Source organism: Balaenoptera physalus, assembly GCF_965194825.1.
Source record: "Balaenoptera physalus genome assembly, chromosome: 1".
In the NCBI taxonomy this organism is placed as follows: domain Eukaryota; kingdom Metazoa; phylum Chordata; class Mammalia; order Artiodactyla; family Balaenopteridae; genus Balaenoptera; species Balaenoptera physalus.
Window position 1 is genome coordinate 161,407,866 of NC_138882.1, and position 20,615 is coordinate 161,428,480.

The window sequence follows — 20,615 nt, forward strand, 5'->3', positions numbered from 1 at the left end:
GAGGCGGGGCTTCACTCTGGGGCGGGGATTCCCGGGGGTGGGACTCGGGCATCCCTGGCCTCCCTGGCCGGTAACCAGCGGTCCCGTTAGGTCTGAGCGGCCATGGCGGCGCGCTCGTTGAGGCTGCTGACCACATTACTGGCGGTTGCCACCGCTGCCTGCCGGGCCGAGGCGGAGTCCGAGGCGGAATGGGACATGACGGCGCCTGATCTGCTCTTCGCGGAGGGGGCCGCGGCCTATGCTCGCGGTGACTGGGCCGGGGTGGTTCTGAGCATGGAGCGGGCGTTGCGCTCGCGGGCCGCCCTGCGCGCCCTTCGCCTGCGCTGCCGCACCCGGTGTGCCGCCGACCTCCCATGGGAGCTGGACCCGGACTCGCCCCCCAGCCTCGCGCAGGCCTCGGGCGCCGCCGCCCTGCACGACCTACGCTTCTTCGGGGGCTTGCTGCGCCGCGCCGCTTGCCTGCGCCGCTGCCTCGGGCCGTCGGCCACCCACCCGCTCAGCGAGGAGCTGGAGTTGGAGTTCAGCAAGCGGAGCCCCTACAACTACCTACAGGTCGCCTACTTCAAGGTGCAGATCTGCCTGGGCCCCGGGGCGGCCGGGATCCTTCTGGGTGTGGTTGGCCCGGGGGAACTTGGGGGGCCAGGGAAGTGCTCGCGGAGAGGGAAAGTGGCGTCTTGGCCAGGGAGCTCTTCTCGGATCCAGGGAGAGCAGAGACCCTGCCGGGAGACCAGCCTCGCCGGTTCGCATAGGCAGATGGTGACCCCAAAGATCCAGCCGGGGTTAAGGCACACACCAAGCAAAACTTGGTCTTGTGTTCCCCGAGAGGCCTCTTAGAGGGAACTACAGCGGCAGCTTGGGTCTCTGATCCTAATTTTGTTGTAAGTTACCGAGTGAGAAGCTAGGACCTTTCTACAGTATCTTCCTTCCTGTTCCCTTTTCAGTGATGCTTTTCCTGCTGCCCGAGTGCAGCAGCTTTCTTTCAGGACATGAGGTTGCCACGTCGCCAGTAGAGGCTGTCTGGCCCCTCCCTGTAAGGGACCCTCTGGCTGGTCGGTCAGGTTTCCAAAGAAAATGAGTATTTTTAGGAATTCCAGAGTGCCTTAAGTCCAAGTGTATACATAGATTTGGAGTGCTTCTGATTTATGATGATAATGAGAGCCAACACATACTTTCAGGCTATTAAGTACTTTGCGTTTATTAATTCATTTGCCCAGATCCTGGCACTATCCTGTAAAGTAACTGCTGTTATTAGCCCATTTTGTTAGGGAAAAAAGGAAGGAGGGACTTCCCTGGTGGTGCAATGGTTAAGAATCTGCCTGCCAATGCAGGGGACATGGGTTCGTTCCCTGGTCCGGGAAGATCCCACATGCCGCGGAGCAACTAAGCCCGTGCACCACAACTACTGAGCCTGCATGCCACAGCTACTGAAGCCCACACGCCTAGAGCCCATGCTCCACAACAAGAGAAGCCACCGCAATGAGAAGCCTGCGCACCGCAACAAACAGTAGCCCCCGCTAGCCACAACTAGAGAAAGCCCGTGCGCAGCAACGAAGACCCAACGCAGACAAAAATTAATTAATTAATTAATTAATTTTTTAAAAAAAGGAAGAAGGAGCTGTGCCGGGTATCTGTTATATCCATAGTTTAACAGACCTTCAATTCAACCTAAAGAGAGACTTAGAAAATCTTGGGGACCTCAAATTTTCACCTTTCCACAGGCATTATGCTTACACAGTTCTGGTCCATTCCTCCTAGTTTCCCAGAAGTGTGCTGGACTTGAAACCAAAATAACTGGGCTATGTCTTTGGTCATGTCACTTAACAGCACTTTTTAAAATTCTTTGACAAACATTTATTGAATACTTACTACATCCCAGTTCTTGTACAGGTAATTAAAATGCTTGACTTTGTATTTTTTTGTGTTACCTTGCTTTGCTGTTAAGAGTCACTTTAGTAGTAAGGGCTACTAAAAGGGTATGTACATCTAGCTGTGGGAATACAAAGGAGGAGGAATCTAGCTTTGTGTCAGAGAAGTTAGACTTGAAAGAAGAGGTGACATTTGAAGCTGATCCCAAATATTGTTAGAGGAGAGGAAGGATGACCATTCACGATAGAGTGGGGCCAGACTGGGAAGAGAATTCTGCAGGCTTCAAGGAGCCATCATCAGAACTGGATTGTAGAATGCTAATTCTGGAAGCCATGTGACGTAGGCCTTGGGAGAAGGAGAAAGTGGTGGCAGGGTGAACCATTAGGAGATGACTGCAGTTGTCCACATAAGAGAAAGAAATGAGGTGCATCGTGCTTAGTGGGTAAAGAAGGTCTGGGGGTGGGGTGAGGGGTGTGGAGATGGAGGAGAACAGAGAAAGGCAAGAGCAGTGCTGAAAGATATGGGAGAGAGAATCAATCCATAAAAGGGACAGACTTGAGAGAATTTCTAATTTTATAATTAAGGCAACTGAGGTACAGAGATGGGGATTGTTGACAGTGGGTCACCTAGCTATTTGGGGGTCACAGCCAGGGCTGACTTGTTGTTTAGTGTGCATTTACTAGTACTGATGATCAGAAAAGAAAAAATATTTTTCTTAGCATATTACTAACGTGCTAGGATTTATATTTATTGAGCTAACATTTATTAAGCACTTAATATGTGCCCAGCACCATGTGTTAGAAGCTGAATATATATCCTCTCATTTAACTTTCCCAGCAATCCTGTGAGGTAGCGAGTACTATCTCCAGATGACCGATTAGAGAACTGAGTTTAGAGAGTAAACTTTAACTTGCCTAAAGCCCCAACAAGTGAATGATTAAACCTACCTTTGTCACCAGTCTGACACCACAACCCATGTAATTAATCATTAGATCATCAGTGATTTTTTTTTTCCAGGTAAAAATCATGTTTTCCTTTTAATTGACACCGTTTCCTCTCTCGGGTGCTACTTTGATAATGATTAGGTCCCCACCTCTCAAGAACATTGCATCTGAACAGGCTGAGACAGAGCCAGTGTGAACACAGACCCCAAACCAGGGCTTTTGGAATAACAAGAACAGAAAAAAACAACCTTTCTCTTCACTTACAAAGGGAGTCACTCAGAGGGTCCAAAGCCCTGTTTTCCAAATATAGAAAACCTGGAGCTCAATGCAAACTGGAAACCAAAATATATCAGAAATGAAGCATAGTGCTTCGTCAAATACTCAAGGGCTGATCATCCTGCCCCTTCTACAAGGAACGGCCCCACTCCAGCATTTTTAAAGGAAGATGTTTTGTTTCTATTTCACTTTCCAACTGGGTATAAAATCTACTAAAAGGGATACAAGGGATCAGAATAAATCAGCTCGCTCACAAGAGACACTCTCAGATAATGATTTTTGGTTGCTGAGATTATTCAGCACGTTATTTCAAAGTGGCAAAATTCAGGACAATCTGCGAAGAGAATTCAGAAGTGGCAGCTACATTCGCTGTTAGGTTCATGTGCGGTACACATACATACAACCCATTTTTCAGGGTCTATGTCAAGGGGCCAAGACCCCTGATCAGCACAATACGTTATTTTGTACATTACATGCACAGAACAACAGAGGGAGAGACACTTTCTTGGAGAGGTTCATACGCTCTGAAGGAGGCTGGAGCCCAGCGCCCCAGGCCTTCATTAGCTGGACCCCTCCTCTTCTTTGGTCGCAGCGACCTCAGAAGCAGCCGATTCCTCTAATCGATCTGCTGGCTTCTCCTCCTCCTCCTCCTCCTCCTCCTCCTCCTCCTCCTCCTCCTCCTGGGGATAGAGGTACGGGTACTTCTGCATGCACTCCTGCATGGCCTGGAACTGGTCTACACAGTCCAACCCCTTGACATCATCTGTGCTGCAGTGGAAGCAGGAAAAGGCCGCCTTGAACTGTTCCCCACACGGGCCGCTGGCCGTGCCCCCAAGGCACGGGCAGTTCCAGCTGATGTCTCCATTGGGCAGGATCCATCAGTGCTCCTCTTACGGACCATTGGGGTCGTCGGCCACCAGCTCCGCGTTGCTTGGAGTTTCATGGTCTTCTTTGGTCACAAATACGATTCGATCCTTCCCTCCTGCCGTCAGTAGGCCACAGTGCAGCCCAGCGCTCCGACCTCGTGGCAATTGTGGCGGTGGCCTCATGCCGTGACCTCTCCGCTGCCAAGCAGGCGGCTTGGAGACCCGCACGGACCCGCCTAGTGATTTATTTTGGATTCTGCATATGAAGCTGTGTAATTTTGATATGCTGGAGTCCATTGCTATGGGCATGATTGTGACCTGTAGCACATTTCCCCCTCAGATTTCTGTATAGCCACTTGTTTTAACCTCATGAGCCCTGGGCTTTGAAAAGTCAGAAGATGCCATGTCTGGATTTTGTATAGGATCTTAAGACTTTTCAGCCACCCACCTTTTCCTTGAATGTGTCAAAAACACGTACGCAGGGAAAAAAAAAAAAATATATATATATATATATATATATATATATATATTTTTTTTTTTTTTTTTTTTTTTTCCCCCCTAAGCAACTTCTCCGGCATGGTCTAATTGTTAACTGCTGTTTCTCTCCTACCCCTTAATCCTTGACTCCTTAGACTTTCTTCAGCTTAGTTGCCACATCTGAATTTCGAGAGTATGTTATTTAGGCAGTCAGTCTTCCATAGCATTCCCCCTACAATACCACCTTTGTTTTAGAATAGAATGTTTACACTTCTGAAGCATTGCCTCCTGTAATTTGAGGAATCCCTAATGCTGATTTGGGAAATAGCTGAAAACCTGCCCAGGGCCCCGTGCTTCTAATCTCTGGTATGTAGTTCCTGCAATAGGTGTGTTTTCTGGGCTTGGCAGGGGCCGAGGCACAGAGTGGAAGGCTCAGGAAGGCGGGGATTTCCTGTTTACTGTGAACTGCACATTTGGACACAAACCATCAAGGTTTGGCTGTGACAACCATGTTCTTGTTCTTCACCCGTAGATAAACAAGTTGGAGAAAGCCGTAGCAGCAGCTCATACCTTCTTCGTGGGCAATCCTGAGCACATGGAGATGCGTCAGAACCTGGACTATTATCAAACCATGTCTGGGGTGAAGGAAGCCGACTTCAAGGATCTTGAGGCCAAACCCCATATGGTGAAAACAAAAAACAAACAAAAAACGCTATCCCTTTCTCTCGCTCTTTCTTTTTATTATAGTGACGTTCACTAGGGTTGCTTTCTGATTACAGAAGTAATGTATGTTCATTGTACAACATTAGAAAAATGCAAATACGTAAAAAACAGAAAGTAATCATCTATAATAGTGCCACTTTCAGAAAACCAGTAGTTGATATTTTGGCCTCTTTTTTAAGTCTTCAGTATTTCTAATTTTTAAACCTAATTTGGAGTCATATTGTGTATGTATTTTTCATCATCTCTTTTGAACTAACATTATATGATGCGTCTTTTCTCATGTCTTCAAATTTTCTTTGAAAACAATTTTTAGTGCTGCATGACAATCCGTCTTATGCACACATCGTATTCATTTACTTGTCAAATTTCTTTGGTCATGTAGGTTTTTGCTTTTCACTACAGTGAGTGGTACAGTATTCCTCAGTGTTCTTATTTATTTAGCAGGAAAAGTCTGTGTCCCATAGGAGGTATTGTCTATGATGACATAGCATTTTTAAAAAATATTTATTTATTTATTTATTTATTTGGCTGCGCCGGGTCTTAGTTGTGGCCTGTGGGGAATCTTCGTTGCAGCACACGGGATCTTTAGTTGCCACAGGTGGGATCTAGTTCCCTGACCAGGGATTGAACCTGGGCCCCCTGCATTGGGAGCACAGAGTCTTAGCCACTGGACCATGAGGGAAGTCTCAATATAGCATTTTCATAAAGGGCTTATGTTGTAGTTTAGAAATAGGCATATTAGAAACAACATCAAAATGACTTTTAAAAGTAAACTGTGTACATCTAGTACATTATACAACTCTACACAGTTTGGGTTTTTTTCTTTTTTTTTCTTTTTTAGTGATTCTGTGACAAATGAAAATGGTTATTGTCTGCAAGAAGGGAGCCGTGTCCCACAGAGAGCAGAAGCAAAGTCCATAATCAGCTGCAGCAGCCCAAATCACTCCTTACTGCTAGAAAGATTGCTTTCATCACCTCAAACCACATTCTGATAGCTAAGAGTTAAATGTTTTTTTATTAAATTTTTATTTTGAAAACTTTCAGCCCTACAAAAAAAGTGCAAGAAAATGACAGTGAATTCCCATATATCTTCCAAGTAGATTGAGTTAAATGTTTTCAAATTTCAAAAGAAAGTCAGATGTAAAGACTGACCAAGTAAAGACCGTTTCCAGCAGGCTTTCTTTGTGTAGCAGGCACCCTTTGCATCCGTAACCTGAGAGGGCCACGGGGATGCCCGCGGAGGTGGCCGTGGGCAAGGAGGGAGGGCTGTCCGCAGCCTGCCCTGCATCTGAGTACCCCTTCCTCCCAGTAGCACGAGTTTCGGCTGGGAGTGCGCCTCTACTCCGAGGAGCAGCTGCAGGAAGCCGCGCCCCACCTGGAGACGGCGCTGCGGGAGTACTTCGTGGCCGACGAGGAGTGCCGTGCCCTCTGTGAAGGGCCCTATGACTACGACGGCTACAACTACCTGGAGTACAACGCTGACCTCCTCCAGGCCATCACAGGTGCGGGGCCCAAACCCAGCCCTCGGCCAGGCCTCTGGGTTCTGAGGGCGACAACGTGATTTCTGCAGACACAGCATCTTCAGCCTCATTCCTGAATCTCTTAAATCTGGGAATCTGACTGAAAATTGCTTCCACTTGAATTTGTTCATCTTAAGCAGCATTTGAATCCTGGAACTTGACCTTACGGTTCTTCCCCCTCCTCGATTCCTTTCAGACCATTACATCCAGGTCCTCAGCTGTAAGCAGAGCTGCGTCACGGAGCTTGCTTCCCACCCAAGTCGAGAGAAGCCCTTTGAAGACTTCCTCCCATCGCATTATAATTATCTGCAGTTTGCCTACTATAACAGTAAGGCCTCCTTTCTCTTTCTCAGCTGCTTTGCGCTAAGCCAAAAGCAAGGAAGGCAGGGATGATGGCCACTGTGCTTCTTCAGGCTGTTTGGTTTCTCTCTTTGGCTCTGGCAGGCACCATGCCAGGTGATCCCTGAATACCTTGTTACAAGCCACCTCCCAAGAAGCAGTACCAGCAGCCTGAAAAGCTGGGGGAGGGAGACTCTAGGACCTCACCCTCTGGTCCCCTCTGTAACATTTATAATCTCATTTTGCACCTGAGTTAAGTTATAGTAAAGGCAAGGGTGTGCTTCCATTTAAACCAGCTCACAGGGCATTTCCCCGCCCTTCTCCCTCATGTAGCACTGACGCTCTGGGGTGGGGTGAGGGGGCTGTCGGTATCCAGAAAAGCAACAAGTCAGCGGGTCTTTACTGAGTCCCCACTGTGTGCTAAGCATTACAGCATATTCAAGAATATACACTTTTATGGTTGAGGAGACCAACACATATCAACAAGAACTCTGCCAAAGAGACGAGCTGCTATTGTAATCTTCCCTTCTCTTCTGAAAATCCATAGGGAAAAAAAAGTAGGAAGACGGGGGAATATTCCTGAAATTGGTCTAATGATTGGGAGTATTAAGGCCAATGTTTGAATTACTTGCAGGCACTGAGCACCTTAAAAATCAATTGTATATTCTGTAATTTATTCTGTAATTTCTCCCGCCAAATCAGGCAGTCGTGTTATGTAGCTGGTGCCACCTTGCCATGTCATCATCGCCTCGAGCTGTGCTGAGACTGAACACGAGGCGGTTCACGGTACCCAGGATTCGACGCTTTCTTCTCAGCCATTTTTTCCCCTTTGCAGTTGGGAATTACACACAGGCCATTGAATGTGCCAAGACCTATCTCCTCTTCTTCCCCAATGATGAGGTGATGAGCCAGAATCTGGCCTACTATACAGCCATGCTTGGAGAAGAACAAGCCAGCTCCATCGGCCCCCGTGAGGTGAGAGACTTGCATTACTTTGGGTGGCTGCCAGCTGAACCCAGACCAGAAAGCAGAGAGTGGGGCAGAGGAGAAGGAGCCGGGGCTGCTCGGGCAGGGTGGGGGCAGGTTGCCTGGGTGGGTGTGAGTGCACAGAAAGCGGGGAATAAGCCAGAACCTTAATTAGCACGATCTGGGCCCAGAAGTCTGTTCTCCGAGTCGGCAAGGAAAAGCAGAACTGCAAAGCAGCCATGTTCTTTCCCTTTTTCAGCACCTCCACTTTGAGACTTGATTTGGCCAAGATTTATCGTTTTCTACTTCATGCTAAATTTTTTTTTCACTCACCTCTTTTCTGCCTCCATTTTCTTCCCCGCCCCCGCTTCTTTCTGCCATTGTTTGATCTCTCCCTGTTTCAGCATTATACCCATCTCACTCCAGAACAAGGAAAAAAATCTATGTAATAGAAAGACTAAAACGAAAGACACTGAAGTGAAAGCAGGCCCATGCCTGCACTGCCGGGGGGACTGCACTTTGTGCTGTTCATTTAACAATGGCTATTTCTGGAATTATGGGTGATTTTTGTGTTTTGCTCCTTTATATTTTCTAAATTCCCTGCGGTGAACGGGTATCATTTTTGTGTTAAAAACATGAAAAGTTCTCTGTTTTTAACTTAGTGAAGTTCAATACTGTGAACCTCGATATTTGTACATATGCCTCGCACAGGCCCTAGATCCTCTCCTTCTTGAGCCCAGAACAATGAGGTGGATTTGAAGTCACTAATCTGGACTCAAGTCCTGGCTCCTCCACTTACTAACCATGTGATTTTTGACACATCATGTGGAATCTTAGGCATGCTGCACTGCCCTTCTGAGTCTCATTTTCTCCTTCTGTAAAATAGGATTATGGTTCTTGCTCTGTCTTCAACACAGGACGAGTGTGAGGGTCAAATGAGATAGTGAGCCGACAGGTGGTGTACAAAGTGTTGTGTGGACAGGTGGCATCACAGAGGTCTTGCTGACGGTACACAAGTAGCAGGTGGCGGGTTTTCTTACCTCCAACTTCAGCCACCTCCTGAGATGGGGTGGCTTGTCACTGTGACCCTCAATCACTTGTGTCCTGCTGGCCTCTCCAAAACCCAATCTTACAGTCTGTAAAAATAGCTGTAACTTTGGATCAGTTTTTCCTTTTGTCAAAGAAAAAAAAAAAGATACATAGCTACAGTTACTCTAGAGGCCCCTCAGTTGTGTGTGCAACAAGTCTGTTGGACACATGTAGGGGAGCAGGCACACCCCTGGGCTGTTGGTAGGGCTGCACACTGTACTGTTCATTTACCCAGCGATCTGACTGCCGGGGATTCACCCTTGGCTGTACTACACAAGCGTGCAAAGGTAAATGTGCACAGGTGTGCATCGGAAGTCCGCCGCTAAAAGCAAAAAACTGGAAACAAGCTCAATGCTATCAATTTGGGGAACTGGTTAAATAAAATATGGCACGTTCATTCAGTAACATACAAGATAACCATTATGTTGCTTGAGTAGATTCCTACGCACCAATATGAAATTGTCTCCGTGATGTAATTTTAGGTAAAGAGAAAGAAGAGATAGAACTGTAGTGGTATTCTATTTACGTTTTTTGGTAATGCATATATACTTTTAAGTTTTTTAACTTTCTGCACAGATTGGTAAGAAACTGTTCATCGGGATTAACCCCCGCACCCCCAGGCACGGGCCCGTGGGTCAGGGGCTGAGCGGGGGAGAACTGAACATTTCTATTTATGTCTATCGATACCCCGGGAGTTTCTTTTAGCTACATTTGTACTACTTTCATGTCTTTTTGAATGCCATCTAAAACCACCTTGGAAAGGTGTACAATCCAAGATTTGTAAAATGCTGCGGTGAATATCATAGTAGAGGGGTCAACGAGCTAGAGTGGGAGCACGGAGGAAAAGTAAGCAACTGGCGGGTCCGGGAAGGCTTCACAAGAGGCAGTGGTGTTGACAATTGGTTTTAAAAGCCTTTAGTAGGTGAATGAGTCAGAGAAGGGCCTTTTAGATGGAGGACAGCATATGCAAACCACCTGGACAACAGTCCCATGTGAACGGAAGATGGCGCTGGGGAGTTGCAGGCAATGAGGCCCGGGAGGGTCAGATTTTTGAGGGGTCTTGAGCGCCTCTCCAGGACCTTGGAGCCTACTGTGTGCAGCAGGCAGTGGTGAGCCCTCAAAGGGTTTGAAGCAGCCTGACGAGACGTGATGGGGCAGGGCTCAGAATGGGAGGTGCTGGAGGCCGTCACGGAGCAGAGAGAGCTAATGAGGCCTGAGTGAGGCGGGGGGCTGGAGGAGGGGAGCTGACCAGGTGGAGGGGAGAGGTGGAACTGGCGGTGGGGCAGGGGGTTCATGCCTCCCTCCTCTCCATGTCTAATTAGGCACCACATTCCCAGCCTGGGAGACACGTGCACGGCGCTGGCCCCGGGGCACACGGGTGGCAGGATACCGCCCTCACAGCCTCCTGCCCTGCCCGCACTCCAGCCCAGGGTGGCTCATTTTTCCTCTGTTCACTGGGAGAAGCAGGTGGATGATGCGGCAGTAACAGACCTCCCATTCTGGTTGTTGTGGCGCTTACTGTGGAAAATAAGCACCCTTCAAATGTGTGTGGCATTTTATAGTTTACAAAACTTTTTCATAGCTTTTCTTTCGTTTGATTCTCATAACAACCCAGTGAGGTGGGGTCACCAACCTACCCTGAAGTTAAAAACCAAGGTTCTTCCTTCTTGGATCTGCAATCCTGAGAGTCTCTAATAGAAATAACGCTCCTCTTGCCACCCCCTCCCATATGGAGACTGGTGACTTTGTCGTTGTCCTCTTTGGCCGCTAGATGGTGACCATCTGGATTTGAGATGGCGCCTCTCCTAGTCTCTTTGCTTGGTTAAGACCCCTCCCCCTGACCCTTTATGGTCATATTAGTGAGTCTGGGGCAGAAAGGGAAAATAAGTGGTCAGTCTACCATTTCTAACTAGAACTGCCCTTCTGGACAGAAGGTAACTAACATCTGTTGAGCCCTGTCCCAGGCCAAGCACTGAGCTAGGTGGTTTATAACCATCATCGCATTTAATCATCACAGGCACCCTGTGAGGTGGGCGCTATTCTTGCCATTTTCGAGATGAGGACATTTAGGCTCCAGGAAGTGAGTTAACTTGCACAGCAGCCTACGGCTGCCCACGGTGGCCGGAATCTCTGTTTCCCAGCTTTATCCCAGTGCCGGCACAGTTCTGACACATAGCTGATACTCAGTAAATCAGTGCTGAATGAGTAAATGGTAGAAGTGGGACTTGCTTCCTGGCAGGCTCATAGAGCAGTTGGAGAGGGTTAAAGGAGATAACACATACCTAGCTTGGAGTCCAGCACTAGGTGAGGGAGGCCAGTTATTTAAACTCCTTAGGAGAAAATTTCCATCTTCTTCTTGGGTAAATATAATAGGTGATATAGGCCTCATTGACACCTTTAAAGTTTTCCTTATTGCCCTCATCTTTTATTTCAACTGATGATGTCTTCTTTTTCTTTTCCTTCCTTCTTCTGCTGCTGGGAGACTAGCAGGGCACCTAGGGAAAGATGTGACCCCAGAAGGTACTTAGTTTCCCTGCCCTGGGTGAGCCCTACCACTGAGCACGTGTGGGAATGGCCGGATGCTGGACCCAGCTGCTCCTGCACTGACCCAACTCCCAGGAGGGATACTGTCCACTCCAAGTCTGAGGGGAGGCAGATGGCATAGGAAAAAGCACGTGGGCTTTAGGATTGGACAGACCCAGGCTTGGATGTAGGTCCCTGCTCTACCATCTCCTATAGTGTCACCTCAAACAAGTTGCATATCCCCTCTGTACCTCGGTGTCTTCGTCTGTAAAATGAGGATAATCTTATCAACCTCAAAAATGGCTGTAAAGATTAAATGAATAACGCAGGAGTCACCTAACACCTAGGTTTTTCTTCCCCTGCATGTTGAACTCCTGCAGAGGTCAAGAAGGAATTTTCCTTTCTTAAAGAGTATTTCCTGAGAATCCTCAGGTTTTCTGTCTCAGAGATTAACGGCAGGGAAAGGAAGGGGGGCTGTTTTCCCTATAAGGGAAGCCTGTCTGTGCCACCCTCAGAGGGGCTGCTTGTGTCAGGCAAGAACAACCCTTGAGCACAGACGTGAGACTTGTCCCAAACGGGGGGACGGACACACTAGTGATAGTGGGAGAGGAAGCCTTGGGTCGCACTGGGGGCAACAGTATGGAACGCAGGGGCGGGGAGTGCGGGCTAGAGCCAGCGTCAGGGCTGAGTACCAGGGCGTCCCTCCCACTGCGTTTCCTCAGAGTGCCCAGGAGTACCACCAGCGAAGCCTGCTGGAGAAAGAACTGCTCTTCTTCGCTTATGATGTTTTCGGAATTCCCTTTGTTGACCCGGTGAGCCAGGGTGCAGGGTGCCAGAGTGGGGAGTGGGGCGGGGATGCAAGGGATGGGCTGAGCTGTACACCGTGTGCCTCTGGGGAGAGGGCCGTTCGGGGGTTGAGCCAAACAGGAGATGTGCGTGGATGAGAGACGGGAGATTCTGGGCAGCCAGGTACAGGTGACTCAGTTCCAGAGACCTCTCACTTTATCTCCTGAAAGGAGGCCGGTGAGAAGGTGGATTCCCTGTAGGCCCTAGTATGTGCATCGAGACCTGGAAGATTCAGCAGGTCACCCGACACTGTTCATTTTTTCCTGCTCTGCTTTTAGGATTCATGGACTCCAGAAGAGGTGATTCCCAAGAGACTGCAAGAGAAACAGAAGTGAGGGCCTTGAAGAGACTGCATGATTGGATCGGTGTGATGAAGCACTTGAGGCTTCCTGAGCCCAGGCAGAGGCAGATGTGAACTCCTGGCAAGGGGTGGGCAGGTCCAGTCTGGGAAGCTGGGGTGGGAGCCTGGGCTGGCCCTGGAATATAGCCCTCAGACTGGCTGTGCTCGCAGGTCAGAACGGGAAACAGCCGCCCGCATCTCCCAGGAGATCGGAAACCTGATGAAGGAGATTGAGACCCTCGTGGAAGAGAAGACCAAGGAGTCAATGGACATGAGCAGGCTGACCCGGGAAGGTGAGAGGACGAGCGTGGGGCCACCTCGGCTGTCATGGGGGCAGCAAGGCTGGTGGTCCCCATGTCAGCTGGGCAGCTCCCCTTAGAGAGCAGCCTCAGGATCCGAGCTGGCACGGGTCAGGGCTCACCCCCGCCGTGGCCCTTCTTCACTCACCCACGGGACTTCCACCTGCAAAGAGCACTGAGAATTGGCCTTTGGTTAAGAAGTAAGGCTTCTGAGTCACAGTGACACTAGTTTAGTTTGCTTCAGTAAGTATTTATAGGAGAAAACTTGTCCTCTCTCCTTACCCCCAAACTGTTTTCTCCCAGCTGCCATCCTTTGTCCTGTTACCAAGCCTCAAAATCTTCAGGTCTCCTTTGGTCCCCCCTTGCCCATCCCCTCCAGTCCTCCGGGGGGGCCTGCCAATTAGGACTCTGCTCTCTTTCTCTCTCCCCAACCCTTTTCTTGTCCCATGGCCTCAGGCGTGCATCAGGCCCCCAGCCCCTCCTCTCTGCACTCATCTTTTCTCCTCCAATCTGTCCTTGCCCCTTCCCACCTGGGGGCTAGACCAGTCTTCCAAACACAGGGACTCTGATGCCGTCCTCCCTGCCTGCCCCTTTAACCGTATGTTCTACCATTCCCCATTTATACCTTCTCTTCGTCCTTGAGCCTCTCTCTGCTCACAAGTCTTTGTTCAGGCCTATGCCTCCACCTATACACTTCCCATCATCTCTCCCCGTGAGGCGTCTCAGATCCACCCTACAGAGCCTTTCTTAAACTCCAGGCCAGTTGGGATCCCCACCCCCATGTCTGTTGAACTTCCAAGGCACTTTGTACTTTCACAAGGTCTGCCTTGTGTTGGTCATTTGTGTAATTGTTGGAACAGGTGCTGTCTTCAGGTGTTAATCCCTTGCCTTTTCTAGCACAGTGCTTGGCACACGCTGAGGCCTCAGTAAATAATAGATGGGGTCGAATTGGGTCTCTGGTATGTCCCCAGCACAGAGAGACACCAGGAGAAATACAAGAGAGAAAGGCTGGCCTTTACTCTACAGTTGCTTCAATTAACAAGTGCTTAATTTAATGAGATTAGCACGTTAAAGAATTTGTCCAGCATTCCTTTGTTTTCAGAGAGCTTTCACCCTGTTATTTCTCTTGATTCTCATAATTGCCTGGGAAGTGGGTTGGGCAGATTGTAAGATCCTCATTTTAAATAGATGACGATACGATGGTAGCTAAACTTTTAAGCATTTACTAGGTGCCAAGTATCGTGCTAAACTTTTAAGTTGTCTTATGGTTCTTTACATCAAACTTACGAGGTAGATGCTGTTTTACAGATGAGATAAGGCTCAGGGAGGTTAAGTAACTTGCCGAGGTCACACAGCTAGTAAGTGGAGGATCCAGGAGTCAAACCCAGTTCTTTCTGGTCCTGAACTCATGTTTTAGGATTGTCTTTATGATGTTTCCTCAACAATGCGTGAAAGCCCAGGAGCTAACAGCTGTGGACCAGGACTTGGATCTCCTGCCCTTCAGCTCTAAGTTCCATCCTCTGGACCACTCTACCTTTGGAAGCGACCAAACGGGAGGTTTCTCTGGTGAACAGGAAACAACTGGAATTTCTCTTCCTTACAGCAAGGCAATATCTGACGGAGAGTGTCTGGACAGAACTACTGCTGGATTTAGCCGGTGTTATTGCTTTGCAGGTGGCCCCCTGCTTTATGACGGTATCAGACTCACCATGACCTCCAAAGTCTTGAACGGTTCCCAGCGGGTGGTGATGGATGGTGTCATCTCTGACGATGAGTGCCGGGAGCTGCAGAGACTGACCAATGTGAGGGAACCCGGTGACCATACCATCTCCCTAAGGGCCCAGCCTCCCCCGACTAGGTGCCTCTTAGGTGCTGAACGATTGCCTGCCCCTTGCTGCGGGCAGTCGACCACCTCTTCTTGGGCCCTCAGCTGCCTGGCTAACTCCACCTGTTTTTGGGGCCTCGTAGGCAGCAGCAACTTTAGGAGATGGCTACCGGGGTCAGACCTCCCCACACACTCCCAGCGAAAAGTTCTATGGCGTCACTGTCTTCAAGGCCCTCAAGGTAGGGTCAGTACTGTGTTCTAGAGTGTGGAGAAGGGGGAGGGGGACGAGCAGGCTCTGGGGAGGAGTTGGAGGTGGTGGTAGGAAAGGTAAAAGTGTCTGCCTGTCAGCGTCCCAGCTGCCACGGAGGCAGGATAAACCATGCCGGGTGAGCTTGACTTTTGAACCATGGCTATTAGTGTAATAACAATGAGGCAAGCAAGCAAGACTGATACCCCAAGCTTGAGAGTGCTTTCTGAAGAACCGCTGTACTTCTGAGCAGGTTACTCATAAAGAGAAGTGTGAAGGTGAGGGGAGGGGGCGATGGCAGAGAGTCGTGTACGGGAAGCAGAGGGGCTGGTCCTTGGTGGGCACGAGGAATGGGGCCTGGCGCCCCTGTGGTCTCTGTTGGCCCGCAGAGGAGCGTGCAGCGTAGCTGACCACTGGTCTCCTCGGCAGCTGGGACAGGAAGGGAAGGTTCCTCTGCAGAGCGCTCACCTGTACTACAACGTGACGGAGAAGGTGCGGCGTGTCGTGGCATCCTACTTCCGCCTGGACAGCCCCCTCTACTTCTCCTACTCCCACCTGGTGTGCCGCACCGCGATCGAAGGTGGGCCTCCCTCAACCCGCAGCCCCCGTGCAGCACACGCTGCCCACCCAGGCACCAGCTGGATGCGGAGGACACGGAGAAGAGCAGGATATGGTCCCTTTCATCCTGCTGGGGAACCAACGTAAACCAGTGCAATGAGTGCAGCAGAGGAAGTTCGAGTCAGTCTCCCCGGGGAGTCAGGAGGGCTTCCCAGAGGAGGTGATGAGAGCTGCGCAGGATGAATAGGAGCTGTGGAGTAGACGGGGCAGTGGGAGGACGTTCGAGTCGGAGGGAGCAGCATGAGGAAAGGAGTGGAGGCATCGAGCAACCGGCAGCTGGGGGGACTAAGAAAGTGGCCGTTTCTGGAGCGTAAGGTCAAGGGGGGACGGGGGGCAGCCACGTAAGACTGGTGAGGTCCTCAGAAGCCAAATTACGGAGCGCTGCATTCAAGAGTATTTTGCATCCTGTAAGTCAATGGTTCTCAGCGCTGGTATTGGGCATACAGGTGTCCTTAGGTGAATGACGATCTGCGTTGCAAGTTCTCTGTCACTAATCATTAAATACCAAATTTCTGAGAGAACTACTTATTTTACAAGTTAGGGCAGGCTGGAGGTTGTTCATCGTTCACTCTCCCTCTGTCACGTTCCCTTTTGCATTCCCTAGGAGGGGTGAGGCACGGCCAGTGTCCAGGAACTGCGCGTGACCCACAGCCGGGTCTGTCATGCCAGAGCCGTCAGCGGCCCCTGGTGCCGATATGACCCTGATGGGCAGCAGAGATTAGAGGACTTTACTCTCCCTCAGAAAGTTTGGAATTCTATCAAAATCTGGGCACACCCAGGGAATGTGCCAGACTCGCAACTGTGTGTGTCCCGTCCTCCAGGTGGGGGCCCTGGGGCCTGGGCAGTGGGAAGCCAGGAAGCCAGGAAGAGTCGGCAGGCAGTGAAGGGCTGGGTGAGGCCTTGTTTTTACTCACCAAGGTTAAGGGTTTAAGGTTAGTCTTGCTGCTATGTGTCTAAAGACTTGGAGTACGTGGATGAAACCAGAGGAAGGGAAGCTGGTCGGCAGTGACCCCCTCCCCTCGCATGCCAGCAGGAGAGCTGCAGTGTCCCCTGAGGTGCCCCAGTGCTAACGTGTGTTTCCTTGGCCGCAGAGGCACAGGCTGAGAGGAAGGACGGGAGCCACCCTGTCCACGTGGACAACTGCATCCTGAACGCCGAGGCCCTCGTGTGCATCAAGGAGCCCCCCGCCTACACCTTCCGGGACTACAGGTGCCAGCTCTGCTCTGACGCCCCCAGGGCCCTGTGCCCTGCCCCCTCCCCCGACACATGCATGTTTGGGACCAGCTCTTCCCAGCGTCCAGGACCCTCTGGATTGGGAGTCAGATAAAACTGGAATCATTACAGTGCAGTGTGAGAGTAGGACAGGGAAAGGTAGACTTGGTACAGAAGCACCCCAGAGAAGGGCATGGCGGATTCTCAGGGGCGAGGGTAGGGAGGCGGGAAGGTCAGGAGTCGTGTTCGTGAGGCTTCAGAGAAGGCCCCCCTCCTGCTGCTGGTTGGGAGCACTTGGAGATAAAGGCACTGGAGCCGTGGGTGTCTGAGGGGCGGGAAGAGGAAGTCGGTGTCGAGGTGCTCTCTGCCTTTCCCAGTGCCATTCTTTACCTGAACGCAGACTTCGACGGAGGAAACTTTTATTTCACTGAACTAGATGCCAAGACCGTGACGGTGAGTGCGCCCTTGTCCCCATCCCTGGGAGGGGAGACAAAACCTCAAGGTGCAGTGGGCAGAATGGCCAGCTGGTCTTCCTGGTGGCCAGCACTCCCCTCCCCAAACCAGGGCGCCTCTGACTAGTCACCTGTTCTCTTTAGCTCTGGTCTTTGGGAAGCCAGGCAGAGGGGCCATCCCCTCCTGGACCTGAATGACCCCGTGTCCCTTCTGAAGGCAGGTTATGGTCTCTGTCCTGTGTACCCCCCTCGTCGTCCCCTTTAGGCAGAGGTGCAGCCCCAGTGCGGAAGGGCCGTGGGATTCTCTTCGGGCACGGAAAACCCTCATGGAGTGAAGGCTGTCACCAGAGGGCAGCGCTGTGCCATCGCCCTGTGGTTCACTTTGGATGCTCGACACAGCGAGCGGGTGAGAGCAGTTGGCGCTGCTGTGACCTGTTCCTGGCAGGGCCCTTGTTCTGCTTCCGCCTTCCCCAGTCCCACTGCCGATGCTTAGACGTGGAAGAAGCCCTGGGCTTGGGAGTCCAGGGAGACTCCTCGCTTCGGCACTGTGTCACCGTGGTCCCCGGCCCTTCTTCATTCCTTGGGAATGGGGCTCCAGGTGGGGGGCAGGGGGGACAATAAGGGGAGTGATCCTGGTTCTTGGTCCCTCGCTGGGTACCACCTCTGCTGCCTCTGCCCAAAGAGTAGGACCTGCTGGGATTAGGATGAGCTCGGAGGCCACTGGAGAAGAGCCTTCTTGTTCTCCAGGAAGTAGCACCTGAGAGATGGTGAGTGCCTGGTCCAGAGGCCTCTCTGAACAGCCGGGGGTTTGTCCTTGCAGGACAGGGTGCAGGCGGATGACCTGGTGAAGATGCTCTTTAGCCCAGAAGAGACGGACCTCCCCCGTGAGCAGCCCCAAGAAGCCCAGGAGGGCCCCCCCGAGCCCGTACAGGGGTCTGTCCCCAGCAGTGAGTCAGGGCACAAGGATGAGCTCTGACAGCTCACGTGTGGACGGTGACCACCCACGTGAGGAGCTCCGTCCTGCAGCCTGGACCGGCCAGCCTCGGGTGAGGAGCAGTGGGGAGCTCAGGTCTGCCCGCTGAGGGGGCTCGGCTCATGGCCGTGCACGTGGTGCTGCCGCCCTTGGAGTGGACGTAGCAGGACGGCCCTCTCCCCCGGGCCTGACCAAGGGCTCAGGACGCAGGCCCAGAGCCACTCCGGGGGCCTGCACAGGCAGCCACGTGACAGCAATACAGTATTTAAGTGCCTGTGTAGACCACCAAAGAATAAATGATTCGTGGTTTTTTTTACTCGGTGGTTTGTTCAGAGTGGAAATATGCCCATCGGTGCCAGGGGTCTCACTTGATAAAAATTGCTCTGGGCAGGATGCAGTGGCAGGCATGGTGTGAAGAGGCCTAGCTCTGTACCCGGCTCGGCCACTTCCTGTGCAGTCTCAGGCCAGACCCTTAACCTCAGGGACCTCAGGGTTGTCATATGTATAACGGGGACCATAATCGCTGTTCTGCTCACCTCTGGGCAGTTGTGGGGCCCACATGCGACGCCGATATGACAGCATTTTGTAAACTGGAACTCTCTGGGTGGATGGCAGGGATTATTACTAATCCTTCTCTGGCAGCTAGCAGCGGTCAGCAGTGCTCTGGCATGTTGCCCCCGTGTCGGCCACGTGCATCCTGCTCTGATGTCTGGCCTCAGGGTCCTCATACCTCAGGGCCTCCATGTGCAGGACAACACTCAGCTCTAGGAGACGGAGTAAGAGCAGACCTGGAGATTCAGCTCCTCGGGCCGCAAGCCCATCTCCCTCCTGGGCTTGAGATGCAGTGGGGTCGTGAGTTGGGAACCTGCACCCTGAGAGCCCATTTATTCAATCAACCAGTGTTTATTTATTGAGCACCAGCTAAGTGCTGGTGCTGGGAATATGGTGTCAAACCAAACAAGTCCCAGCCCTCATAGAGCTTCTATTTTAGTAAGGGAGACAGGTAACAAACACATAAATGTGTGTGTGTGTAATCCTTTGAGGTAGAAAAGAAGGCAGGTCAGGCCCTGAGGAGAAGGCAACAGCAAGGAGGCCGATGTGCCGACACAGAGCAGCCAGCGAGGTCAGGGTCCCTGGGGCCTGGTCGGCCACTGAGAGCACCTGGGCTTTGACCCAGTGGGACAGGAGCCCTTGGAGGGTTTTGAGCAGGGGGGTGAGAGCATCTGACTTACATTTGAAAGGCCTCAGTGAAGAATGTATGTGGAGAATGGGCTACAATGGCAAGAACGGAGACAAGGAGAGCAGAACAGAGGCTGCTGCAAAGACCCCGGGTGGAGAAAGAGGTGTTGTGGATCGGGTGTTGCCAGCGAAGGCAGCGAAAAGGTCAGGTTCTGGATCTCGTTAAAGTAGAGCTGACAGGAGTTGCTGATCAGTTGGACGGTATGAGGAGGAGCAACAAGAAGGATTCGGCCTAGGAAATTCCCTGGCGGTCCAGTGGTTGGGACTCCACGCTTCCACTGCAGGGGGCACAGGTTCGATCCCTTCTTGGGGAACTACGATCCTGCATGCCAAGGGGCACGGCCAAAAATAAAAATAAAAAATAAAAAAAAAGAAGGATTCAGCCCAAGCAGTTGGGGAAGTGGGGCCGCCCTTTCCCATGACGGGCCAACTGCAGGTGAGATGGTTATGGGGCGTGGAAAGCAGGAGTCTGGTTTTGCATGTGTTATGCGCAAGTTCGAGGAGCCTGTGAGACAAAAGGTTTCTGAGTTCAGGGAGAGGTGGAGGTAGGAGCCAGAACTTTGGGGGTCCCCATCAGCCTTTGGGGGGTGTTCAAAGCCAGGAGACTAAGGTCAGTGCAGACAGAGGAAGAGTCAGAAGACTGGGCCGGGCTGCAGGCAACTGGGGCTCCGGAGGCAGTGGGGTCCAACAGAGGACACGAGGACCAGCCGTGAGCAGGGGAACCAAGAGGCCTAGTCCTGGAAGCCAGTGAGAGTGTTTCAGGAAGGAGGGGCTGAGCAGCGGTGTCTAATGCTGCTGAGAGGTTGAGCACGATAAGAACTGAGAACCCGCTTTTGGATTTGGTGACATGGAGATCAGGGAGAACTTTGGCAAGAGATGTTCTGGTCGACGAAAGACTGGAGTGAGGTCAAGTGAGAAGGGGAGGAGAATGAGTGGTGCTGGTGGGTATAGACAACTCTTCTCAGGAGTTTGGCT

At 51.2% G+C, this 20,615-nt stretch overlaps 1 protein-coding gene and 1 pseudogene across 2 annotated transcripts; one reads left to right on the top strand and one right to left on the bottom strand.

Moving 5' to 3' along the window:
• The first annotated feature begins 31 nt into the window (after positions 1-31).
• P3H1 (prolyl 3-hydroxylase 1) lies at positions 32-18,717 on the top strand. Its single transcript, XM_082466136.1, has 15 exons — positions 32-567; positions 4,962-5,114; positions 6,465-6,654; positions 6,869-7,000; positions 7,847-7,986; positions 12,312-12,401; positions 12,714-12,766; positions 12,947-13,068; positions 14,749-14,876; positions 15,043-15,138; positions 15,576-15,726; positions 16,856-16,973; positions 17,354-17,429; positions 17,694-17,834; positions 18,249-18,717. The coding sequence occupies exons 1-15, from the start codon at positions 103-105 to the stop codon at positions 18,402-18,404; spliced, it is 2,211 nt and encodes a 736-aa protein (XP_082322262.1). The 5' UTR covers positions 32-102; the 3' UTR covers positions 18,405-18,717.
• Positions 574-4,480, bottom strand: LOC309663125 (mitochondrial intermembrane space import and assembly protein 40 pseudogene; annotated as a pseudogene). The gene has a single exon. The product of its transcript is annotated as a mitochondrial intermembrane space import and assembly protein 40 pseudogene (transcript).
• Positions 18,718-20,615: the final 1,898 nt, after the last annotated feature.

Coding starts and splice junctions, on each gene's coding strand:
- P3H1 (XM_082466136.1), top strand. CDS start 103: ATGGCGGCGCGCTCGTTGAGGCTGCTGACCACATTACTGGCGGTTGCC. Junction 12,767..12,946: donor AGACTGCAAGAGAAACAGAA/GTGAGGGCCTTG, acceptor CTGTGCTCGCAG/GTCAGAACGGGAAACAGCCG. Junction 15,139..15,575: donor CTGTCTTCAAGGCCCTCAAG/GTAGGGTCAGTA, acceptor TCTCCTCGGCAG/CTGGGACAGGAAGGGAAGGT.